The sequence below is a fragment of the Trachemys scripta genome, chromosome 4 (genome assembly GCF_013100865.1).
Source record: "Trachemys scripta elegans isolate TJP31775 chromosome 4, CAS_Tse_1.0, whole genome shotgun sequence".
NCBI classification, from domain to species: Eukaryota; Metazoa; Chordata; order Testudines; family Emydidae; genus Trachemys; species Trachemys scripta.
In genome coordinates, this window is record NC_048301.1 from 32,240,167 (window position 1) to 32,260,105 (window position 19,939).

General features: G+C 38.7%; 1 protein-coding gene across 4 annotated transcripts in view; it reads right to left on the reverse strand.

Annotated features, from left to right (window-relative positions):
* Positions 1-19,939, reverse strand: part of TDP1 (tyrosyl-DNA phosphodiesterase 1) — a 111,847-nt gene that overhangs the window by 83,201 nt on the left and 8,707 nt on the right. For all 4 annotated transcript variants that reach the window (XM_034768109.1, XM_034768105.1, XM_034768108.1 and 1 more), the window contains exons 5-11: positions 18,364-18,460; positions 16,767-16,801; positions 12,008-12,100; positions 6,480-6,650; positions 5,442-5,520; positions 3,746-3,931; positions 771-819 (exon numbers count right to left, since the gene is read on the reverse strand). In XM_034768109.1, the coding sequence (XP_034624000.1) occupies positions 771-819; positions 3,746-3,931; positions 5,442-5,520; positions 6,480-6,650; positions 12,008-12,100; positions 16,767-16,801; positions 18,364-18,460 (710 nt within the window). The remainder of the gene's footprint in view (positions 1-770; positions 820-3,745; positions 3,932-5,441; positions 5,521-6,479; positions 6,651-12,007; positions 12,101-16,766; positions 16,802-18,363; positions 18,461-19,939) is intronic.

A 19,939-nucleotide genomic window follows, 5' to 3' on the forward strand; every position in this document is an offset into this window, starting at 1 on the left:
ATGGAGCTCCTCAGCTCCCTGTGGCCGCGGTTCACCGTTCCCAGCCAATGGGAACTGCGGAATCTTCCTGCAGCTCCCATTGGCTGGGAATGGTGAACCGTGGCCACAGGGAACTGAGGAGCTCCATGCCTGCAGACGCTCCAAGTAAACAATACAACAATGTATATTATGTATTCAATTCAATGATTCCATAGAGTTTAAAATCATCAAATTTTGGTGTAGACCCGTTTATAAGCCTCCCTCCGCTCTTTGATGCGTCACTTTTTTACTGAAAATATTCAGCTTATGGACGAGTATATATATATATATATATATATATATATATGTTATATTATTCTCCATTATGTTCCATGTCTAAGCCCTGGTTGAACATGAATCAAGCCTTCTACTATTCTTGCTTACAAAACCCAGTGTAGAGAAGACTTTTGCATAAACACAAGCACATCCAAATCATTCAGTTTGTTGCCAGATCCCACGTACCACTAACACATAGTTCTGACCTGGAACAGTATTCTGTATCTGACATGCAAACTGGAATAGATTTGTTATTTACATGCCAATACACAGAAAGCTTTGCAGTGCTGGTGTCTGAGCTCCAAAAACAAATCACAAGACTGGCTTGTTAGCCAATAACCCAACAGTCTTCCCAACACAGCCAGCAGCTTGAGGCTCATTCAGAAGAAACACCAATCACTGAAACATTTACACATTGTCTAACAACGCATTATCACAAAAAACTTTAGAAATAATTTTTCTATTCATTTATTTACCAGGATATCCTTCCAAACTTTGCCTCACATTGTCCACAGTAGGGTAAATCTTTAAAAAAAAAAAAAAAAAAAAAAATGTAATAATCAAACAAAGCTAATTGAAATTATGCAGTTCTAATAAAATATTACTAACTTTGAAATAAAGATATTAGAATCTTATTATTTTAAACACTGACTATTCTGACAAGTCATATTCCTAGCAAATGATGTGGAATAAAAGGACACACTCCTCCAGGAAAGCAAGAAAAGTCTGAACACTTAACACGATACAGGAGTCTTCTTAGAATTAAAAAAAAAAAAAAGCTATTAACTAAATTTCATTGAAATTAAACTACCCAAAGTGGAAAATTAGTTATGAACCAGTAAACATTCAATACTTATTCTGTCATTTATCTTATACTGCTGCTGAGTGAATATCCATGAAATTCAGGGTTGAAATCAGCAGAGACTGCAATAAACATATTCCAAGTAATGCCCCTGAGGTCACAGTGGGCTTTTCCCTGACTGATAAATCTATTCCTAACTTCTAGTTTACAAGACTCTGTCTTCTCTTTTTTTTTCTTTTATGTCTAACGATGGAGGAGTGCAAGTGACATGGATACTGCCACTTGAGGAGATACACAAAGAGGGGATTATAGGATGTGGAATGGAAACAGAACACCTCACATTTTGGGAACTACATTTTAGAACACTTTGGTGATTTGAACTTAAAACAAAATTGATGTTTCTGGGATCTCATCAGTTTCCAAAATAGAAAACATAATGCAGCTGTGGGAAGAAAATACCATCTTCTAGATTAAAGTTAAAAAATTCTCTCCACTTGTGGTCACAAAGATTTCAGAGGACTTTGAGGGACTATACATGTTGCCTCTTGGTGTTCCAGGCAAAATACATTGTCCCTACTTAAGGTATATCTACACTGAAAATGCTACAGCAGCACAGCTACAGTGCTTCAGTGTAGACGCTCACTTCAACGACAGGAGGGGGTTCTCCTGTCGCTGTAGATAATCCACCTTCCTGAGAGATGGTAGCTGGGTCAACCGAAGAATTCTTCTGTCAACCTAGCACTGTCTACACCAGGGAGTTAGGTCAGTACTGCTATGTCCCTCAGTAGTGTGGCTTTTTCACAACCGTGAGAGATTAGTGATGCCAAAACATGTAAATTTTCAGCGTAAACCAGCCCTTATATTTTCCTTGCAATTTCAAAAGAAAAATGATTCTACCCTTCTCTTCCCAAAACCTATTACATTATGTTTCTGTTTGAGAATGACTGCTACATCCTACTCCAGTGGAAGATGTATTTTAGTGATGGCCAACTCTCATATATACAGTTTGTAAAATGATCTAGGATCTTTCTACAATTCCATAACTCAATTTCTCCCTCCTTTGAACTGTTTTTATTTTTTTAAAACCCAGATGGTCACAGTGCTGTTGGCAAAATCCTACAGTAGAGCTAAAATAGCTACATTAAATCCTTTTCTTAAAAATGTTTTGTCATAACTATAAAGGGAAGGGTGTGACAGCTCTCCTGTGTACAGTATTATAAAATTCCTCCTGGCCAGAGACTCCAAAATCCTTTTCCCTGTAAAGGGTTAAGAAGCTCAGGTAACCTGGCTGACACCTGACCCAAGGACCAATAAGGGGACAAGATACTTTCAAATCTTGGGGGGTGGGGGGGGAGGCTTTTGCTTGTGCTCTTTGTTTGGGAAGTTCTTTCGCTCTTGGGACTGAGAGGGACCAGACATCAATCCAGGTTCTCCACATCTTTCTAAATAAGTCTCTCATATTTCAAACTTGTAAGTAAATAGCCAGGCAAGGCGTGTTAGTTTTACTTCGTTTTCTCAACTTGTAAATGTACCTTTTACTAGAGTGTTTATCTGTTTGCTGTACTTTAAACCTAAGGCTAGAGGGGGGTCCTCTGAGCTTTAAGTCTGATTACCCTGTAAAGTTATTTTCCATACTGATTTTACAGAGATGATTTTTACCTTTTTTCTTTAATTAAAAGCCTTCTTTTTAAGAACCTGATTGATTTTTCATTGTTTTAAGATCCAAGGAAATTGGATCTTGATCCACCAGGAGTGGGTGGGAGGAAGGAGGGGGGATGGTTAATTTCTCCTTGCTTTAAGATCCAAGGGGTTTGGATCTGTATTCACCAGGAAATTGGTGAAGAGTTTCTCAAGGCTTCCCAGGGAAGGGAACTAGCTTTGGGAATGGTGGCAGCGGACCAGATTTAAGCTGGTAGTTAAGCTTAGAAGTTTTCATGCAGGCCCCCACATTTGTACCCTAAAGTTCAGAATGGGGAAGCAGCCTTGACATGTTTAAATTAGTTTTTCTACTGGGATAGAGAAAATGTCGCCACATATACAGTATACAGATGTGGTTATATACTAATCAAGAGGTAACTCAAGGGGGCTAGTTTTGCCCAAATTACCTTGACAAAAAAGGATAGAATTGTGAAATAATTACGAAAGGCAGAAAAACACAAAAAACTAAACCAAAGATCTAGTTATACAGAAAATTGTCATCTCTACTGGTTACAGACAGAAAATAATTCCATGTTTTCTGCCAATTCATCCCCTTTATTATTGAGTGAAATCACAGAGAATAAAACTTAATTCTCATCTGCTGATATACCACCAATGTCTCATATCTGACTTAAGAAACATTGGAGAATTGTCCTGTAAGTTGAAAGCCCGATTCTAAGGCTTATTATACTTTAAGTGTAGCGCTATGATTTTGTCCATCACATAGGTACAGTAACTATTTTATTCCTTTATCATTAAATAATTGTAGAAAAAAATTGTTCCACTTCGGCAATTTTAAGTGGAAAATCCTGGATAATTTTTTTCAGAAATCATGGCAAACTGATGTTGACAACAATGAGACTTGTTTGTGTTATCCTACTCTGAACACTGGAAAACACATAAGTAGGTAAACAAATAAAAATACCAACCACCACCACCTAGAAAACATACCAAATGAATAGGAACGTCAGGTTTTGCAAGAGTCTTCACGCTACTGCCTAGCGTAACCAGACTCTCTCGAAATTCTGAGCACAACCACTTGGATTGGTCAGCTCCCATTGATCCAATACTTGAAAACTGTCCTATCACCGGCCAAGATTCTTGTGCTGGTATTGGTGATGTATACTCTCTCAAAAGCTATTCAGGAAAATAAAAACATTTGGTTAGACTTCAACATGTCAAACTACATCACAAACTACATAACAAAGTTTATAGCCAGGTTTCAGTATTCAAGCTCCTTTGATGCTCTCTATAATTAAGCAGTTCATTTGCCACTAGTGAAAAAAGTTGGATTATCTATTCAAGAGTCCAATATAAAAAGCTACTCAACTAAAAAAAAAAATTTTTTTTAGTTTCAAAACCATGATGCTGTCTTCCATGAGGAAAAGAGATTATGAATAGTTTTGTTCAAATGAGCTAAAACTGCCAGATACTTCCTGAAACATGGAGGCTGGGACTATCAGAAGAATCTAAGAAAGTTAGTCACCTAAGTCTTTTGAAATCTGATGGATATTGGGCACCTAACTCCTTTAGCCTCCTTTGAAAATTCCCAGCCTCAGATGCCCAGGAGAGAGTGAAAGTGATACACAGAGAAAGGAAAGACGGGGTGTGTGTGCGCGCGTGCGCGTGGGGGGGGAGGGAGAAAAAAAATTTCCTCTTCAAAATTCTTTCTAAGATATTCTTACTGAAAAGCTAATTAGGAAAATATGCAAAACCAAGTTCACAAGGATGTAAATGCCAATTAAATTATCTGAGAAAAGGTTAGACACAACAGAGGCTCTAACTGGCTTCCTGATGAGAGCTGCATTCACACTCTAAAAAGGTGTGAGATTTTCATTCCAACCACAAAATAAATATACATATTCAAACATTTACTTTACAAGGGGGATCTAACCTTTATAATTTTCTTGTCCAGTGAAAGGTTGAAAACTATCTGCAGTCTCTGACTTTCCATTATGTCATAATGAGGGAGCGTGTAGCTCAGATTTCAACGGGAGGTCAAAGGGTGGATACTTCTTTGAGTGGAAAATGAATGGGACAAAATGACACATTTAGCAGGTCACTGACATTTGTGAAAGACAGGTAAAAAGTTTGGCAGAGCATGAAATTACTACATGCCAAAGAAGTGTTAGGTATAGAGTGCCTTCTCAACTTTGGAAATGTGCATATAACAGACAACATGAGGTATCTTCTTACAGTTCTGAATAAATCTGTACAGAACCATACAAAATAGAGTATTTTACAGTAATCCCTAGTGGAAAGATATTCTATAGTAAAATATGTTATTTGACTTTTTCCTCGGTCATGCCTACTGACAACTTTTGCTATGCGCCTACTCAGGTAAGTATTCCTCTTCCACTAAAATGGCTTCTGATCTGCTATTTACCTACATATGTAACAAGTCGGTCATCATGATATATAGAGTCCATTATCTATGGTTTTGCCACTGCCTTTAGAAAATGTCATTCTGACAGCCATATATGTTGGAAGAAAGGAGCTAAGTAGCTTACAGTTAACATTAGAAAACTGTAATGAAGAGATGGAAACATTAAAAATAACCAGAAGAAGTCCGCACAAAAGTTTCTTATGAAAAGAGAGAAGGAAAATAAGAAAGAAGAGAAAAAAGTGAATGTAACAATTCCAATACCTTTCTAAATCTAAGGTGACCCCATTTTTCTTTTTGGTTGCCTTGGTATCGTCCTGGGGTTGATCCAAGTAGATATACTCTTAAAAAACATTAAATATGTTAGTTCATTTAGGATTTGAAGTATTATCTACCAAATAAAAGAGAGGAGATAAAAATGAGTCGGGGACATAAGCCATTTCAAGCAAACTAGCATCCAGAATTGCAAGGTGAGGAACAGAAAGTGGAAGATAGAGTACTTTATTTTATAGACAAAGCCATCATCTTCCATTTAGCATGTAAATCTCAATCTGAATCTAAAAAACTGCACATTAGAGAGAAATTTACACAGACAATTTTCATTTACAAGATTCAACACTGATTTCAATTTAAGTAACTTTATCAGTATGGCCTGATATATAAGCATGACCAAAACACAGTATACATAAATACAACAGAATTAATAATACAGAGTAGCTGGATTGTATTCAGAGTATTATGTTACTATTGTCCATTTCTGATTGCTAGCCTGGTAGCAAATGCCAGACTCTCCATATCGTTTCTTTCTTTTCTCCCAAAGTTATATACAGTTTTATTCTTTGCTTTTTAGCAGAGAGTCTTTTACTATTGCTAATAGAAAATCCCTCTCTAAATTTTTTTGTACAGAAAATGTTTTTCTCTCCTCTAAAGTTGGGTTCTCTGCATTTCCAGCATAGTTTACAGAGGGTCTTCTAGCTTCCTCTTCCCCGCCCACACCCCAGTTGGTGCTTACAAATTCTACATTTAAATAAACTATTTTTCATTTAGTTCTGGGGTCCAGTGGCTTATCCTAAAATTACTATAAAAAGCCAAGGAACTTTGTACCCCTTAACGTACATTAACTGACAATATTAAATTGCATTTCTAGATTAGTTTTTCTGATTACAATTCTTAAAATCCATATATCAGAAATCTCTTAAATAAAACCCTCCCAACTCTGTATAACCTAGTGCCTTGAGTGCCTAGCCTCTTAAAAGAGCACAAAGGTATTCACATTAAAAGGTAGCCTGAGATGATACATACCTGGTTTCTGAAAGATCATGCTCTTGGATGATGTCAGCCCATTCCTTGAGAGTAGGGGAATTATAACTCATCAAATAGTGTATTAGGTCAGACTTAAAATTGGTTACAGATTCACCAGCAGAACCAGTGGTTCCATGCGGTAGCCGTGGATATAGGGGGCTTAGCCATATTCTAAAGAAGTAGGAAAGAAACACTAAGTCACTATATTTATTCACGTATCGTATATTGCATTATATATATTCTAAGAAACGCAGATCCAGTAGTCCAATCAGAATGCCAGATAGAAATAGTTTAATTAGGGGATGATTCTAGTCATTTTATTAATTGCTAATAATTACTAATAAAATGACTGGCTTAATCAATTTGTCAAGCATGCACAGTAATCTCAGCTGACTCAGCTCACTCTTCAGATATAAATGGAAGGTTAATTAAGAGCACAATTTATTATTCTGTCAAAACAGAATAGCAAACGTATTATCCATTATAAATTTCTTGGAACACTAGCCTGCAATTACACTCCCTGGGTCACAGACTGTGCACCACTTTAACTATTTATCCCCGTCCCATAAATCTACAGTGCTACAGATATACAAATGTTAAATAAATAATAGTCTGAATGCCAGTGTTTGGACTGACTAGTAATACTTGTATCCAGAATTGTTACTATAAATTGAAAATTGCTCTGCTGCAAAATAGATTTATCTACTAATTCATGAAATGACAGAGAGTTAAATGAACCAAAGCTAGAGGACCTGAAAGGTCTGTATGCTTTGAAGAAATAAGGGGGACAATCATTTGTCACTCCAAAATTTCTTTCAGCACAGAAGAAGTGGGGACACAAGAAAGGGGAGTGAGTCACAGTCACCTCCCAAAATCCTTTCTATTATGGAGAAGGGTGCGGCTCTGCCACTATCCTCCTTCAAAGGAAGTCAGTAGTGTCCTCTTCAGAAGATTAGGGTATTAGGGTTCTAGATAGAAGACTACTGTTGCTGCCATGAGCATCCTCACAACCCTAGATCTCCTGTTCAGGGTTCTCCAAAGCCTTACGAAGAGGATGGGAGAGTTTTTCCTGAGAGTATTAGAAGATCAGACAACCTTTTGAAATTAACGAGGCACAAGGAAGCTGTTAGTGGGGGGAGGGGGGGAGGGAGAGGGAGAGGAAGAAGGGAGTAGGACAGAGGTTACCTTTTTAAAATTATAAATTCTGTGGGGGAGGGACAGTCTTTCCAGGTGTTCGCATAGTACAATAGACCCACCATCCTGATTTGGGGCCTTTGGGCACTACTGCTATATAAATAATAAGGGGTATTCATAAAGATACAGATGCCGAAAATACCTTGCTGCTGTTGCTTAACCCTGCAGTACAAGTTCTCTCAAGGTTTCCAAAGGCAATTCATGATCACAGAAAGCAAAACATTATGCTGATATTCCAAAATAGTGAGCAATACTACTTTCAAATTCAGGAACAATAAAAATAGTTCTACCATATGTTGGCCGAAAAGACAGCACCTTTGCATTAGTGATGGATGTAGCATAGATCTGCATTTGTGTGAACAGTGGTTTTATCACGTCTAACAATCTACTAGTTGCTTTAACACATTTTCTCTTTTTTCAAAAACACATCTCTTGTCCCTCAGCAAGACTGTCATCCAAAATGTAATTTTCCTTCAGGGAAAGAGATTAGGGAAGATTATTTATAGCCAATTTCAACCACCACTACACAAACCAGAATTAAGCATATACATGCTTTTGTAAGAACAAAAAATTTGGGTCTTATTTTCTTCCCTATGGCAAATGGTAAAGCACCCTTATGAGTTAATCTGCATTCTGGGTAAACTGTAAGCCCACCATCGAGATATCCTTTCCTATTTCACATCACTGTAGCTATAGTAACCAAAGCCTTTGTTAAATTCTCAAAGGATATGTACTGTCTTCCATAATTGAAACATCTACAATTCCAATTGGACCCATCATACTGGGAATACTGCATGTTGCAACAACTAGATACCAGAGTTAATACACACAAATTGTGATGGATGAAGTTCTGATAAATAAGAAATTATTCTTTCTTAAATGACTGAGAAGTAGGGAAACTTGCCAGGAACTCAGAAAGGCCTGGTTTCATGCCTGCATGGTTCTCTGTAAAATCCAACTGGCAGAAAGAAGACCGGAGAGTAGAAAAGCACTGAAGTCACACGTATCTCTAAAAAAATGAGACATTTTAAAACCAGAAATACTGGTTATGTTTTCTGCTGCTTCTCAAAAACCCCTAATAGGCTTTTGCTTCAGTGAGATGGAGACCATAAAAGAGTGGTTTAAGAAGGCCCCAAACACTTAAAACTCACTCTGAAACCAAACACTCATAACTGTCTTGACAGAATGCTTATGAGCCAATATTCCTTACAAAACTGTTCAGTTATGCTGTCTCCCATACAGTATCTGTTTTAATCAACAGAACTGGGAGTATATCTGCTCAGTAGAGAGACTATATAACATTTTTTAAATGTGTGGACTTTTAAGTAGCTGTTTTGGTTTCTTCATAATAGTTAGAACTTTCTATCTAAATGGGTCAATCTTTACATAATTAATGAAGACAGCTTCTCATAACGAAAGGGTTGAAATTGGCTCAAAAACCTGAAGTGGTCAGAAATGAAGAAAAAAAAAATGATGGCCTGCTTAGGTTTCTTATATATGGTAAGGATAACATTTCTTACATGTAGCTACAGCTAAGAAAGTCATGATTTATTGGTGCAGAAGTTGCTACCACTGTTTGTTATAGTTGTGGTTTTGGTGTGGAGTTTAAATTTGAGTTCTCCGGTCGCAATGCCACTTACTTAAATTTGACCTGGATGCCCAAAATTTGAGTGAGTGGCTTTGCAACCTGGTGCACAGTATCAGAACACTACTCAAACCTGCAGCAATTATAAAAAGCTGCTGTGTGCTAAAAGTTGCAGTGTATGTTCAAAGTTGTGGTTTCCACAACAAAATCTCAACCTGTGGTTTTCTTACAGTCTTACACACAGCTCGGATCTCAGCCATTACCATAATTTTAACCGAGTTCTTTGGGATAGGAGCCATCTTTTTAGTCTGCATTTGTACCGCACTTAACACAATGGAGTCCCACTCATGATTGTGGCCCCTAAGTGCTAAAACCAAACAATTAAGGCCATTTTTTGCTAAGTGTCCTCTGCTTCTGCTACAGTACAAAGAAACTTAAGGCTCAACAAAAATAACTGAGCTTGCCAAGTCAAATATTTTAGGCAGCCTATTTTCTAAAATTTTAGACTTCTAATAATGTAGGAGTCTGTCATGCCATTAAAGCACACCCTGCCTCAGGTGTGAGTGCCAGAATTTGCCTCAGGAGAATTCCTTAGAACTCCCTGGCACATAAATCACTGCTACCCTGCTTCAGGAGTTGAGGCACACTCCCCCTCATATGTTAGGCCCACTCCACTGGCCGTTGCACAATAAGTGAGGTCATGGCCCCTCCTCAGGGGTGAAAGTAACTTAAAGAACTTACTGGTACGCCAAAGTCCTGAGCGGGGACATAGCCTCAACTGGAAGAGGCAGGGCCTTTAAATCACCCCGGAGGTACCAGCTGCAAAGGTGGCTGGGAGCTCCGGGGCTCGGGAGATCCGGGCCCTTTAAATCCCTGCATGAGCCCTGGCTGCCAGAGCTCCAGTGGTGCTTTAAAGGGCTGGAGCCCTGGGCCCTTTAAATCACCACTGTGGAAGCCAGTCCAGTACGGCATGGCGTACTGGCTCTTGCCGGTACGCTGTACCGGACCATACCAGTTTACTTTCACCTCTGCCCCTCCTTCTCCCCATCTGTCAGTGCACCGCCAGAGGCACCTGGAGAACAGTCCTTAGGGTCCCCTGCATATACTGACCGTGACACGCCTTTGCACAGAGCAAGCAAGCAAGCAGAGGGGGAGATCTATTCTAGTCTATATACTTTTTTATAGTATGGTGATGAAGGCAATATTTGAGCATTGTCCAATAGTGCATTAAGCATACTCACTACATATGTCACATTTGTTCTCTCATCCTCTTCCCAAAGGGAGAAGTATACACAATCAAGTGTCTTGTTTTGGTAGAGGTTTGTTGACTGTTTTGGTTTTTTTAGTTTGTTAAATAAATATACTTATTGCTATGCGTTTAAATTAGGGAATGCAAAGTCAAAGAAACGTGCCCAGCATTTGGAGCAAGAAATGGCGAGTTTGTGGCAGAATCCATTGCATTGTCTTGGACCACTCCCAGAGAAGGTTCTGTTTCCCCGCACAGATGAGCTTTACTCTTATTGTTGAGAGTTCCCTCCCATACTACTCATCCTATAAGGCCAGCCAGCCATCTTTGATATGTTCTTAATGGTGATGAAATTTTAGTGAAGACATTTAAGGAATTAGTTGACTCATCTGATATGGGGCTTTTTCAAAACACTAGGCACCTAAATACCTTTGAAAATCAGTTAAACATCTATAGTATTCAAAGAATCAAGTCCTAAGGAAATACAACTATGATTAATCAGTCATCTGGAAGCAACCACAATAAAGTGCAGTTTTATTCTGAAAAGAGACGCTCTAAAAATGGTATCATGGAATGTTTAATTGTATCTCAGTTGTTTCCAGATCAAATTTGGTCAGTTTACAAGAACATACAGTAGGCCAAGTATATATTTTTTTTTAAACTTGGCTGCCTACATTTAGATGTCTCAATCTGGACATCTAAATACACTTCCCTATTTTCAGAGCAACTGCATCTTTCATGGAAGTCAATGGGGATGCACAAGTTTAGTGCATGTGATAGTCACTTCACTTGTTAGATGCCTAAATGAGGATTTGGGTTGCTAACTTTACACATCCAAATTTTAAAATTTTGACCACAGTTTTTCAAATCCCTCCATATTTGAAAATCAGCCTGTGTTTTTCTATTCTCATGAATTAACATCAATAAAAGAGAGTGAGAGTCCAAATCATGTCCCCCGTTATGTGTCCATTGTGATTGCATAGGTAAATCCAGTTTCCCCTGACATGGCATTGCAGAGCCACAGTAGATAGTAAAAGTAAGACAACCTCCCCCCGCCAAAAAAAATCACACTACACACGAACACCTCGCAGGCCTTATTTATTTAACAGGAAAGGAGAAGAAAAAAAAAAAAAAGTCCATTCCTCATGTTCTTTTGAAAAATGAACAACAACAACCAGGAGTCCGGTGGCACCTTAAAGACTAACAGATTTATTTGGGCATAAGCTTTCGTGGGTGAAAAACCTCACTTCTTCAGATGCATGGAGTGAAAGTTACAGATGCAGGTTTTTCACCCACGAAAGCTTATGCCCAAATGAATCTGTTAGTCTTTAAGGTGCCACCGGACTCCTAATCTGTATCGACAAAAACACTGCTACCCCCTGATACTTGACTTCATTTTTCAGGTCATCTTCAACACACAATACAGCATGAGACATGTAGCCTCCTTGTTTAACAACTGGTAGGTAGCAAAGCCTGTACTATAACAAAAAAATGGTTGCTTACCCCTGAGTTTTCTGGTCCCAATCAGAATCAATAAGATTGGATGTGTGTATCACAACTCGAAGACCTTCTTCGTATAACAACAACATCATTTTCCTTAGAAATAAGTGCACAAAATTCATGAAGTATTGTAGTAAGAAAATACAAAGCACAATAAAAATTCAAAAGATTGCTCTATTAAACCCCATTCCTCCCAAATCATTTGGATAATTAACTGCACTATGAAGGACTGGAGCCTTTGTAAGGTCTAGGCAGCCTGACTCCTGAGTCTGTCATATAACTGACCTGGAAAATATATAAAAAAAGAGAGAGACCAGGATCCTGCAATATTATTTTAGAGAGAGAGAGAGAACACAAACACACACGTATATACATACGCATGCACACACACCCCTGCAGAGAAAACAGAGGTTTACAAGGGACCTCCATCTCTTCCTTAGCATAGTATCATGCAGTCTCTTAACTATTACAGAATATAACTCTAAACTCATGTGGCTGATACTACCTTCAGAAATTTTGCTTTAATCTTTGAACATTAGTGTTCAGCAAACTCAGATTAAAACACCCATTACTGAAAATCGATATTGTAGTTTCACTTGTGCTCATGACATAGTTAAGGCAATGTAGTTAGGGATCTCAACATAATGTAATTTCGGGAAACTCATACATCAAATTCTTTACCCAGTGTGGCTGGACTATGAAATAAGCATTTTTACATTACAGTTTGTGTCAAAGTCAGCCTAACTTCTGTACCCAAAAAGATAATGGAGCAAATAATTAAGCATTCAATTTGCAAACACCTAAAAGATAATAAGGTAATAAGTAACAGTCAGCATGCATTTGTCAAGAACGAATTGTGCCAAACCAAACCAACCTAATAGCTTTCTTTGACAGGGTAACAAGCCTCGTGGATAGGGGGAAGCGGTAGATGTGGTATATCTTGACTTTAGTATAGCTTTTGATACTATCTTGCATGACCTCTCATAAACAAACTAAGGAAATACAAGCTAGATAGAGCTACACTTACAAAGTTTGCGGACGATACCAAGTTGGGAGGGTTGCAAGTGCTATGGAGACCAGGATTAAAATTCAAAATGATCTGGACAAACTGGAGAAATGGTCTGAAGGACACATGCAAAGTACTCCACTTAGGAAGGAACAATCAGTTGCACACATCCAAAAGGGGAAATGACTGCCTAGGGAAAAGCACTGCAGAAAGGGATCTGGGGGGGGGGGGGTCCACAGTGGATCACAAGCTACATAAAAGTCCACAGTGTAACACTGTTGCAACAAAAGCAAACATCATTCTGGGATGTATTAGCAAGAGTGTTGTAAGCAAGACATGAAAAGTAATTCTTCCGCTCTACTCGGCACTGATTAGACCTCAACTGAAGTTTTGTGTCCTGTTCTGGACACCACATTTCAGGAAAGATGTGGACAAATTGGAGAAAGTCCATAGAAAAGCAACAAAAATGATTAAAGGTCTAGAAAACATGACCTATGAGGGAAGATTGAAAAAAAAATTTGTTTGTTTAGTCTGGAGAGAAGACTGGGAGGGGACATGATAACAGTTTTCAAGTACATAAAAGGTTGTTACAAAGAGGAGAGAGAAAAATTGTTCTCCTTAACCTCTGAGGGTAGGACAAAAAGCAATGGGCTTACATTGCAGCAGGGGCAGTTTAGGTTGGACATTAGGAAAAACTTCCTATCAGAGTGGTTAAGCTCTGACAAATTGCCCAGGGAGGTTGTGGAATCTCCATCACTGGAGATTTTTAAGAGCAGGTTAGACAAACACCTGTCAGGGATGGTCTAGATAATAATCATGCCATGAGTGCAGGGGACTGGACTAGATGACCTCTCAAGATCCCTTCCAGTCCTACACTTCTATGAAAAAGTCTAATCTTTATAAGAATGATCAACTTAAAGTTAATGGCAGCTGTCAAAAATATTCTTTCAGCAACCTCTAAAACACAGTGGTTGAAGCCTGAATCCACAAAAGCAAACCAACAGAAACATACAAAGAAAAGATACACCCCCATGTTACAGTCTTCTCCATTTGTGTTGGAATGAGAAGGGATTTGTTATGTTCCAAGGTCTGCGATTAAAATATTTTCAGTTGCTGGGCCCACAGGAGACCGCAAAGCTTCATCTGCAATGGACCAGGTCTTTTGGGTAATGCACTTTTGAAAGGCAGTCAGAGGATGCACCTTTTAAAAACATTAGGGTCGAATAGAACTATAACATTTAATATGATCATTTAAAACAACTCAAAATATATTGGGGGGAACAAAATAAAATGCCGCAGACAGAGAATACTTTAATGAAGATGGGATGTTCATGCTATGCTACACAATGTTATTCATACCATTTAACTAATTATAGACAAAAACATCTGAAGGCTTTTTTTAAAAGGATGATAGTGGAGTGCCAGCTGTGCTATTGTTAAGGTTAAGAACTGCTTTCTGTTTAAATAAATAACGTAATTTTAAGAATAACCACTCATTCCTGCAGCCTAACTTCTTTGACTCAGAAACAGACAACAGCCTGTCTCATCCAAAAAGAGAAACTGACTGGAACAGTATGACTCTTTTGTTTGTTACAAGTACTGATTTCTTTCCCCCTCTCTTGCTTTCCCCTCTCTGCATAAACAAGAGGAAGGTCAGCTGCAGGGAAATTCATGAGGAAGTTCATTTAAGACATTCATCCTTTCAAACCCACTTTTTAGCTTTTTTTTTTCACCTTTTTATAAGTTTCCATGGAAATTTGTAACCAGTTTCAACAGAGCTAGGTGTTGGAATGTCTAAAGTCCAAGAAGTACCTTTTTCTATCTCAAACCCAGAAAGTATCCAGTGACTAAGGAAGTTTTCTACTTTTGGCTTGCAGGTTGCAAACTCAATACTCTGCTACACCAAGTTGTAAAGAGTCCATTTGTGACACAGTTTTCCCATTTTCCGAAACTCCTATTTGAAGCAGTTACTTAAAAATCTAACCCTTTTGGTCCCAGTTTTGTTTTCTTTTTCTGAAGCAAACCTGTTTGATTCTCCTAGAATTTTTTTCTAAACCAAAGAATAGATAGAAGAAAAGACATGTCAGAGATGTCTCGAAATTTCACTCTGCAAGAGCCTTTTCTGACATGTCTAAAACCTAAGTTGTACAGGAATAAAACATGCCACTGGAAAACAGCAATGATATCAATATGGGGGGAAAGGAGAGGTCCCAACCATATAGAAGTGGCCTTTCTCCTCTGTTAAACTATATGTGATCATGGGACGATGTGTACTGACATAGCATCAAGGATTAAATTCATTCCAGTTCAGATAACCTGTAAACCAGCATAGGCACCATTAAACACCAAGTTATTATTGCTTAAGTAGTGCTTAGGGTATTATGGGTACCATCTGCATTCAGATGAATTGCACCATAACTGTTTTGTTTCACTAACAGACAGAAAAGTTCTTAGCTTGTTTTATCAGTAACAATGCAGACAATGTTCAGGTTCCAATCTTGACAGTGTCACAAGTGTCATTTTTCAGCAATAAATCCTGTCAACCACAAGCATACTATAAAATGCAAGTTTCATCTTAAATATATATATACATACACATCATTTAAAACTTGCCAAAGAGACATCAGCTTCCTTTTAAACTTGCTTTTGTAGTGAATGGCCATTAGTCCGGATTTGTAAATATTTTTAAAGATACATGTTTGTATCGCACTGTAAGAAAGAACTGTAACTGCAAAAGTGAGTGCAGCATATTTGAGTGGCCTGGTCTACCGAAATCTGTCCAAGATTGCTTACAGAACAGCAGCCTTAATTCCTGGACTATGTGCAAATTTGATTATTTACTGCTACCTTCAGTTTGCTGACTAAAAAATTATCCTTGTAACTTGCAAGTCACCCTCTCGCCCACTTACATTTTTTTTTTAAAATAGACAGCGTGTTTTAATCTCCTAGAATAATTTTTTAAATCAAAGACTAGAAATCCATGACTTATTAAATGAGAAAAAGAATTACAGGCTAAAAACATTAAGTCTCCTTCATAAAGCTAGCTATGGCTGAGAAATGAAACAAAGCACTGTGATCTTTATAAATAGGGCCCAACCAAATTCATGGCTGTGAAAAACACATCGCGGACTGTGAAATCTGATCTCCCCCATGATATCTGGCTATTGTAGGAAAGGGGCAGGGCTGGTGGCACCCCAGCTGGGAGTGCCTACCATGTGCCAGGATCCAAGGGACCACCCCCACATATCCTGTGACCCTCACTTTTGCGCTGCTGCTGGCAGTAACGCTGGCTTTAGAGCTGGGCGCTGCCCAGCTCAGAAGGCAGTGCTGCCACCAGCAGCAGAGCAGAAGAAGAGTGGCAATCACACAACCCCCCCACAACCTCCTTTTGGGTCAGGACCCCCATGGTTACAACACCACAACACTGTGAAATTTCAGCTGTAAACATTTGAAACTGACTATTTTTAAAATCCAATGACCATGAAATTGACCAAAATGGACTGTGAATTTGGTAGGGCCCCACTTATAAACATTTGTAAATACCATAGGGAACACTACATAGTTCTTTGAAACCTTAGTCTCCACCAACGTACAGACTAGCCTTTAAATTCAAAAGCATATCTTTATAACCCAGCTTTCCCACCCTATGAATTGTTCTTTAAAGCATTAGAGATAATGCATACATTTTATACAGCAGCCCCAGCATTTTCTATTATCTTTAAAACTGGACTTTCATGCTTCACAGCAATTACTTACGTATGGTGAGTTCCAAAGGCAATATCCAGCTTAGCCTAGAACAACAATGAATATTAGGTAATTATTTCATTAAAAAAACCAACATCCTGCTACAATTAAAACGAGAAAAGGTTGCAGCTTGCATTTTGCTTCAGTTTACTGCTCTCTAGTGGAGAAATCACAAAATTACAAGACAGCCACTTTTACCCCAAGCACCTGTAGATGCAATCTCCAATTGCTAAAAGTGAATAATCTTTACATATTACACCATTCTTGTGACTGAGACATTAGGCCCATGCTCTTTTTGTATCATAAGAGAGGTGTTTCCAAAGACACTCGAAGTCTTCTGGGGTGTAACAGTTCTGTTGCAGGCAGCTAAAAATAAGGTGTATTTCATGGGGAGAGAGAAGTAAGCCATACAGGAAACTACAGATGAAAGGTAATTCTAGATTTCTACACTGTTTATTTACACTGTCCAGGGAGAGGAGGGGCAACACCCTCAGACCACTCCAGACCACTACTTGGGGAATACAATATTTTAATTTGTTAATCACTGGCATCTAGTAGTTGCAATACCATAGGCCACACCTAATTTACATATTCAAATACCTAACCATGTCTTTAGGAGGTTTTTTTTTTTGTTTGTTTTTTTAAAGAAATGGCTTCCTTTTATTTCAGTAATAGGTTGAATACAATGAACGTTTATTGTGGAGGAGCCCACCGAAGTTGTAGGATTTATGATCAGGTACTGAATGACATTATATACAAACAAATCCTCTACTATATAACACCACACTACTAGGAAAATATAGTCGGTGGAGAGCAGTGGTTCCCAAACTTTAACAGCCTGTGAACCCCTTTCACTAGCATGTCAAGTCTCGCAAACCCCCTCTTAAAAATGAATATTTCCAGTGATTTTCTCCTTTACCTGAGTATAAATTATAAAAGCAATGATCTTGTAAATAGAATTTTTATGACATGCTTATTACACACTATTATTATTAATCATTACAGTATTTTATTACATTATGAAAACAGCAACACTCTTCCAAGATCTCACTTTCGTAGCTTGTATCACTTTGAATAAGTCTACTATAAGACAAGGCTCCTACGTTTCATCAAGAAGTATCAGATGTGAAACAGCATGAAGGTATTTAAGAAGCCAACACAAAAAAAAGAGTTCCTCCTACACAAGCATTCAGTCTTTAGCAGTCCAGGAAAACAGCGCACGTTACAACAAAGCTTAAACTTGTTCTTCATAATAATTTTAAAAAACAATACTAGCTGCCTATTTAATTTTAAAAACAGCAAAAAATATCCACCTCCTTTTCCAGGGGCTCTGGGCTGCTGGCTCCATGCTGCCCAGGGTCCCTAGGCACAGCTCTGTCTGCCATTAGGGGATTTTTCCCCCGAGAACCCCCTGTAAAATTTCACGAACCTCCAGGGGTTCATGAACCCCAGTTTGGGAACCACTGGTGTGGAGACAAATGGAACTCATAAAATACCATTTGCCCTACAATATTATGATCTATGCTAGCATAGTCCTTTGTATTACAGTATCCCAGCAGAGGTTACAATATTCTCTTGTCAGAAGAAGGATGAGTTAAGAGTGAATTACCTGGCAAAGGCGAACATTTTCATATGGGTGTGCCTGTGCATGCAGCTCAGCCTTGGATTCTCGCTTTTCACCATGTACTATTAATAATGGTTTTTTCCTTAAAACAAAATTAAAATGTGATGATTTTAATAAAAATGTTATCAGGTCAGTTAGCAGGTTACCCAGAGGCAGCAATCTACCGTAGCTACTCTTTCATATAGCTACGATTTCTGGTTCCTGTCTCACACACTCTAGCAAAGAAAGGGAGCTATAATTTGCACTGCCTCAATAACACCAAGAAATTAGTTTAAAGAAGTGATTAGGATATAAGCTTATGAGAAAGAGGTGCTAGAAACTCAGCTGGAAGAGAAGTGGGAGTGATTTAGAGACCATAAAGGAAACTGTCTCAGAAGGAAGGCTTCCAGCATTGTTGTAGCAGTGCTGGTCCCAGGATCTGAGAGAGACAAGGTGGGTGAAGTAATATCTTCCACTGGACCAACAACAGTTGGTGAAAGTGACAAGCTTTCGAGCTACACAGAGCTCTGGGTGACCTGAAGAGGCACTCGATGAAAGAGACAAGTTACATGGACTTCTTCTTTAGGTCACCCAGAACTCTCTATTGCTCAAAAGCTTGTCTCATTCACCAACAGAACTTGGTCCAAACATATTGCCCACTTTGTCTCTCTAAAAAGGAAGCAGAAGATGAAATCCTCTGGGAAGATCTTAGATTCAGAAGTATTGAGAAAGGCTCCCTTAGGCAGTGATCTGCATAGCACTCCTGCTCAAAGTTCACCACAGCATTTTGACAGTCCTATTCACTCCCTGATGCTCCACTCCATTGCATTTCTAGTGTGATGGAAACAGCAAAGTGACATTTAGGAGAATGATGAACACATTTTATTTAGAAGCCTACAGCACACAAAGATGAGGATGGAGTGGAGTGACAGGGAGATATTAACAATAATTGGTATTGTGATAGCACCCAGAGGTCTATCATTCTCGCTGTCCCCAAATGATGACCAGTCTGAAAAGACAAGAAACAAAGGAGGGGGGAGTGAAAAAACAACATAGAAACAAAAAAGTCCGTAGGGCAACTGGCACATTTTTTGTTAATTCCTCCCTTTAACTAACAAACTCATTAACTCTCACACACACACACACACACACTTTAAGAAGGAGGAAAACAACAAGCCTGGTTCAAGACCCCCTTCTGCCTAAGGATCAGCTACTTCTCAGGTGAGTGCTCTAACCATTGGACTGTGATATATTCTGATACTGGGCTCCCTCAATCTTTCCTGCTGAAGCTTCATTATTAAAGAGTCATTGGAACAGGGGGACTAGCTCCTGGGTCTCCTACATCCTGGATGAGTGCTCTAACCATGAGGCTAGAGAGTCACTCCTGTTTGCTTGCTTGCTCTCTCTCATTCTCTGGTCCAAATGACTAATTATTTATCCAAAGTGGAACAGCTTCAAACAGGAGAGAGTGAGGGAGCCCCACATCAGAATAATCCAGCAGTTAGAGCATTCACCTGACAGGTGGCAGATTCCTGTTCAAATCCCTTCCCCCCCTCAGGCCAAGGGAAAACTTGTCTCCCAC